This window comes from Cupressus sempervirens, chromosome 2 (genome assembly GCF_028749045.1).
Source record: "Cupressus sempervirens isolate cs-2001-9-10 chromosome 2, ASM2874904v1, whole genome shotgun sequence".
Lineage (NCBI taxonomy): Eukaryota > Viridiplantae > Streptophyta > Pinopsida > Cupressales > Cupressaceae > Cupressus > Cupressus sempervirens.
Window position 1 is genome coordinate 84414114 of NC_143119.1, and position 4310 is coordinate 84418423.

The 4310-nt window shown below is 38.4% G+C and overlaps 1 protein-coding gene across 1 annotated transcript; it reads right to left on the reverse strand.

Moving 5' to 3' along the window:
* Positions 1 to 310: 310 nt before the first annotated feature.
* On the reverse strand, positions 311 to 4070 carry LOC149571152 (translocase subunit seca). Its single transcript, XM_089812721.1, has 4 exons — positions 3689 to 4070; positions 1802 to 2015; positions 1165 to 1228; positions 311 to 1051 (listed from the first exon to the last, which is right to left on the reverse strand). Exons 2-4 carry the CDS (start codon positions 1975 to 1977, stop codon positions 800 to 802), a joined length of 492 nt encoding a protein of 163 aa, XP_089668847.1. The 5' UTR covers positions 1978 to 2015; positions 3689 to 4070; the 3' UTR covers positions 311 to 799.
* Between the last annotated feature and the right edge of the window lie 240 nt (positions 4071 to 4310).

The following is a 4310-nucleotide window of genomic DNA, read 5'->3' on the forward strand; positions in this document are numbered from 1 at the left end:
GCACCTCAGCCAGATTGGCGGACCAATCAAGATAGCAACTAAAGACTAGGTGCAAACAAGGGCTTAAATTATTTGACGTACTAGTGAAAGGTGAAAGTTCTTTTCTATTTTTACTGTCCACTGTAAAGGTTGCCTAGAATATTTACAGGCTAAAGTTTGGATGATTAAGATCAAACCCATAGAAATTTGCTATGCTGCTCATAAATCTCTAAGTTATTTGATCTACAACGTCAACAGCTGAATCAGAGAACCATATAAGGTTATACATGACAAGAGTTAGCATGCACATTTTATAGGCATATAGTTCATGTAAATGAAATAAAATTTATAGGCAAATGTCAATTTAATATGACCATTGCTATAATATGTATTTATAAGGAGATATGTACAAGTCTTTTGCTGCAGATTTTACCGCTAAGACTCCTCTCACAATCTGATTTGCCGTGCAAATAACAATACCAGCATCTGGACACCACCATAGTGACAAAATCTAAACCTAGTGAAGAAAACAAGAAAAAAGAGACTGGCTTCAGACACTATAGCCTTATACAAAAGGATGAGTCTCAAAGTGGGCAGCATGCCCATTTACAAACCACATCATCAAAAGCTTCACTACACAAGCTTTTGAATCAGTTTTTCATCCCCAAACAAACCTAACGCACTAAAAGAGGCCCTCATATGTATACAGTCATGTACAAAGATTGTTAAAAACTCAAATCATTCTTAGTCTGTTGCCGGATTTGCCCCATAGATTAGTCAGCAGTCAGTGTAAAGATCAGCATGTTGAAGCAATTTATAATTAAGCCATTGCAGGAATCCTGCATCTTGTATCCCTATCCAAACAATCAAAGCCCTCGACCCGAACAGCAGGAATAGAGCCATATGATGGCCTGACACAGGACTTGGGCTTTGAGAGAGGCGAGGGTGAGGTTGGTCCTCTCTGATGAATGAACTGCACATCATGTACAAGTGGATTCTCTACACGACTTGGAGGAGAACCACAGAAATATGGTGGTGAGCATCCCAGGTTTGACGGGTCCCCACATCCACTCTGCAGACAAAAGCAAATGTCAACTCCTTTTACAAAAAGCTTGGAAGGAAAAAAACTCAGACAGAATTGATTATGCTGTTCCTCGAAAGATATGAATGCACCCAATTTAGTACCTTGCTAAGAACTATATCCAAAATCTCTACTCCGGCATTTGTTTCACCATGCTCCTGGTTATAACTGCAAACGTAACAGTGCAGAACATCAGGACATCAACAAATGCACTCGTGCTACATCAGTAGATTAAACAAAAGACATTAGTAAACATTGAATTACAGCTTACACAACATCAATTATGAACTTCATATCATTTCACGCAGTTCAGATTAAAAAAATTCCATTGACAAGCTATCACCAGTACTTATTAGATAGAACTCAAATGAAGCAACTCCCTGGACCTAAAATCTTGGAAAATTTTACCAGATGCAAACATCAAAATGACAATATATTCTTAAAAGGAATAGAACTCAAATGAAACAACTTCCTGGACGTAAAATCTTGGAAAATTTTACTGGATGCAAACATCAAAATGACAATATATTCTCAAAGGAACTTGTCAGCAAAAATTAAACGTAGTTACAAAAAGAAAAGAAATGATAAAACAAACAAATGACAGCAGGTCCACGCAGCTAAAAGAACCACATATTCAAAAATTTGATTTGAGCCGAAGTTTCAATTCAAATAGAGCAAACATTTTACACAAGATACAATAATGATTACAAAACCTTCTTCTGTATCCGAATGTAAACTAACCTGCGATGCCATCTCAAGGGTTTTGAGAACTCTGGAGTTGCCAATCCGAGTCTTTGTGGCTTTGGGCATATGACTGCTCCATCAGATCTTTCTCTCATTAAAGCAGCTCTTAGCCTGCCCATTTCCTTCATTTCTGCTGAGCTTGTAAAGTTACTTTGGGCAGCACAGTGCATCATGATTCCTCAGTTCAATTCAAAGAACTGCAACTGCAAATCTGGAGACCAACAACACAATATTAGCTATTTGGAAATTATTTTGTACGGATTGATTTCTGGCATATAGAATTGACTACACCTCTAGCTTTAAGCCAACTAATACATCATCCAGTTATGGCATACAGAATTAAACAGATCAATCAAGGATAGCTAAGAAATTGAACAGCACCAATAAGAATTTGTGCACTGCAAGCAGACCATAAATACTAATAAATCTTATCATAACTTCAGCGTGGACAAACAATTTAGGTGGAATAACTGAAAATGTGTAAGTTTCTTAAATACGGATTACAGATCATGTATGTGGTTTCCCCGTGACGTTGGTATACTTTCATACTGACCCTTGGGATTCCATTACGGGTGAGGACTGCACTGGCCAAATGGAAATGTGCAGAAAATGAGATCAGGAGCAAGCCCCACAAAAGCTATTACACAAAAGACATCTGTCTTCAATGGCCTAATCCAGGATAAGAAAAGGATTGACACGTTTACAATTTAAAACAAAGAAGTAATTACACCTTACAACGTTCGGTTCAGATCTGAAGAATCTTACTACCTGCTTCAAAATTACAGTGGTCGGTTACTTGGAAAGAACGGTAGAATTGAATAATCACCACCAGAAATTCTGTTCCAAATAGAGCGACTCAAAGCGAATAGCGTCAAATCATTAGAACTTTGAACAGAAGAGCTTCAAGAGGGGAGATCAATACCCTGAGGAAGACATGTCTGCGCCTAAAGGTATCTACAAAAACCATGGCTAAAGAAAGTCTCGGCGAAGTGAAGGTTAAGGAAACCCCGCTTTTGACTTGATACTTCCTACCCCTCCTAAATAGATGCAAAACCAGATTCTCTGTTCAACTTCCCTATTAAAAAAACGCAATTGGAACCAAGAAGTCCGATTGGCGTTAGGCTTCAACCGAATTCTAGCCCATACCCATTTTAAACAAAGCGGTTAAAATAAGTAAAAACCAAACAAAGTTCGGTTGAAGATAAAACGACCTAATGATATGTTACGTAAAAGAAGACCAAGATCTGGGCAAGAATAAGCTGAGAATTTTAAGGCCCAAAAAATTGTTTCGCTTGGTAGAAAATCCAACCTATTATCGGAAATCCAGAAAGGGTAGTTCCTTGATTTTAGTGAAGGAATGATTACCAGCGGCTAGAAGTGTTTACAACGGCAAGGGATATTCTGAATCGTCTCCTTCAACTACAATATTTCGGGCACTAAAATAGAAGTCATAAAAAGGGAAACAAAAACAGACGGAAAATCCACAAGGGGTAAGAAGACTCCAGATTTTAAGGCCTAAAAATTGTTTGGCTCCGCAGAAAATACAATCTATTATCGTGGGAATCCAGAGAGGATGATTCCTAAATTTCTAACGACAAATGTTTACCAGAGGCCATAAATGTTTACAACGCCTAAGGATACTCTAAATCACCTTCTTTAACTTATAGATTTCCATAACTAAAAACACAAGACCTGAAAAAGAAAAGAGAATCAGATTTAAAACCTACAAGGCGTAAGAGTAGTCCTGAACAAAAAGGTCGCCAGTTTAAGGACATACAGAGAAGAAAAATTCATTTTTTTATTTCTGAAAAGGCACACACATCAGAGAATTCAAAAGCCCGTGTCCTTCAAAACCAGCCATAAGTTCTCAGGATGTTACGTTACCTTCTCAAACTTTGTATTTTCTGCAACTGATGATTCCGAGATCTGGTGAACTGGGTGAGCAAATGCTTTTTAGATCTGTTCGAAACACCGATAATAGCTCCTTTGTCAACAAATCTCAGATGCCTAAATAGGAATCTTCTAAGTAGATCAAGAAATCCCCCGTGAAAATAGAAAACCAAAAAAATGCCCAGAATAAAACCCTTGTTCAAATCACTGGCACGAGCAAAGCATGTTATCAGAACCGCGCAGAATTCCCCACTTCCTCCTCCTGCTACTTATGGATTGTATATAATAGGCTGGCCGGTGACACAGGAGGAGGGAGGCGGAGGAGGCAGGAGAGTTTAAAGCCCTTTATCAATCTAAATATAAGGCGAGGAAGTAGGAAGAGAACTACCCACCCGCGGTTTGACCTATATAGACAAACAATTCCCCTATTACGATAATGATGACAAGCGTGGATGATGCTGGATCCCATCAAAAAAAATTAATACGGACAAGGGGAAGCGGTATACACAATTAATATATGTCCCATGGAGGCGGTATACACAATTAATATATGTTGCATGCACAAGATGCCTCACCCCACTCTCTTTTCATGTTGGGGTTTGGAATTGATGATGAG

What these genes read in the sequence shown, in the direction of transcription:
- LOC149571152 (XM_089812721.1), bottom strand. Translation starts at nt 1,977, where the DNA reads ATGATGCACTGTGCTGCCCAAAGTAACTTTACAAGCTCAGCAGAAATG. An exon ending in CCCTTGAGATGGCATCGCAG is followed by an intron (nt 1,229 to 1,801) that starts GTTAGTTTACAT and finishes TTACGTTTGCAG; the next exon opens with TTATAACCAGGAGCATGGTG. An exon ending in TGGATATAGTTCTTAGCAAG is followed by an intron (nt 1,052 to 1,164) that starts GTACTAAATTGG and finishes TTTTGTCTGCAG; the next exon opens with AGTGGATGTGGGGACCCGTC.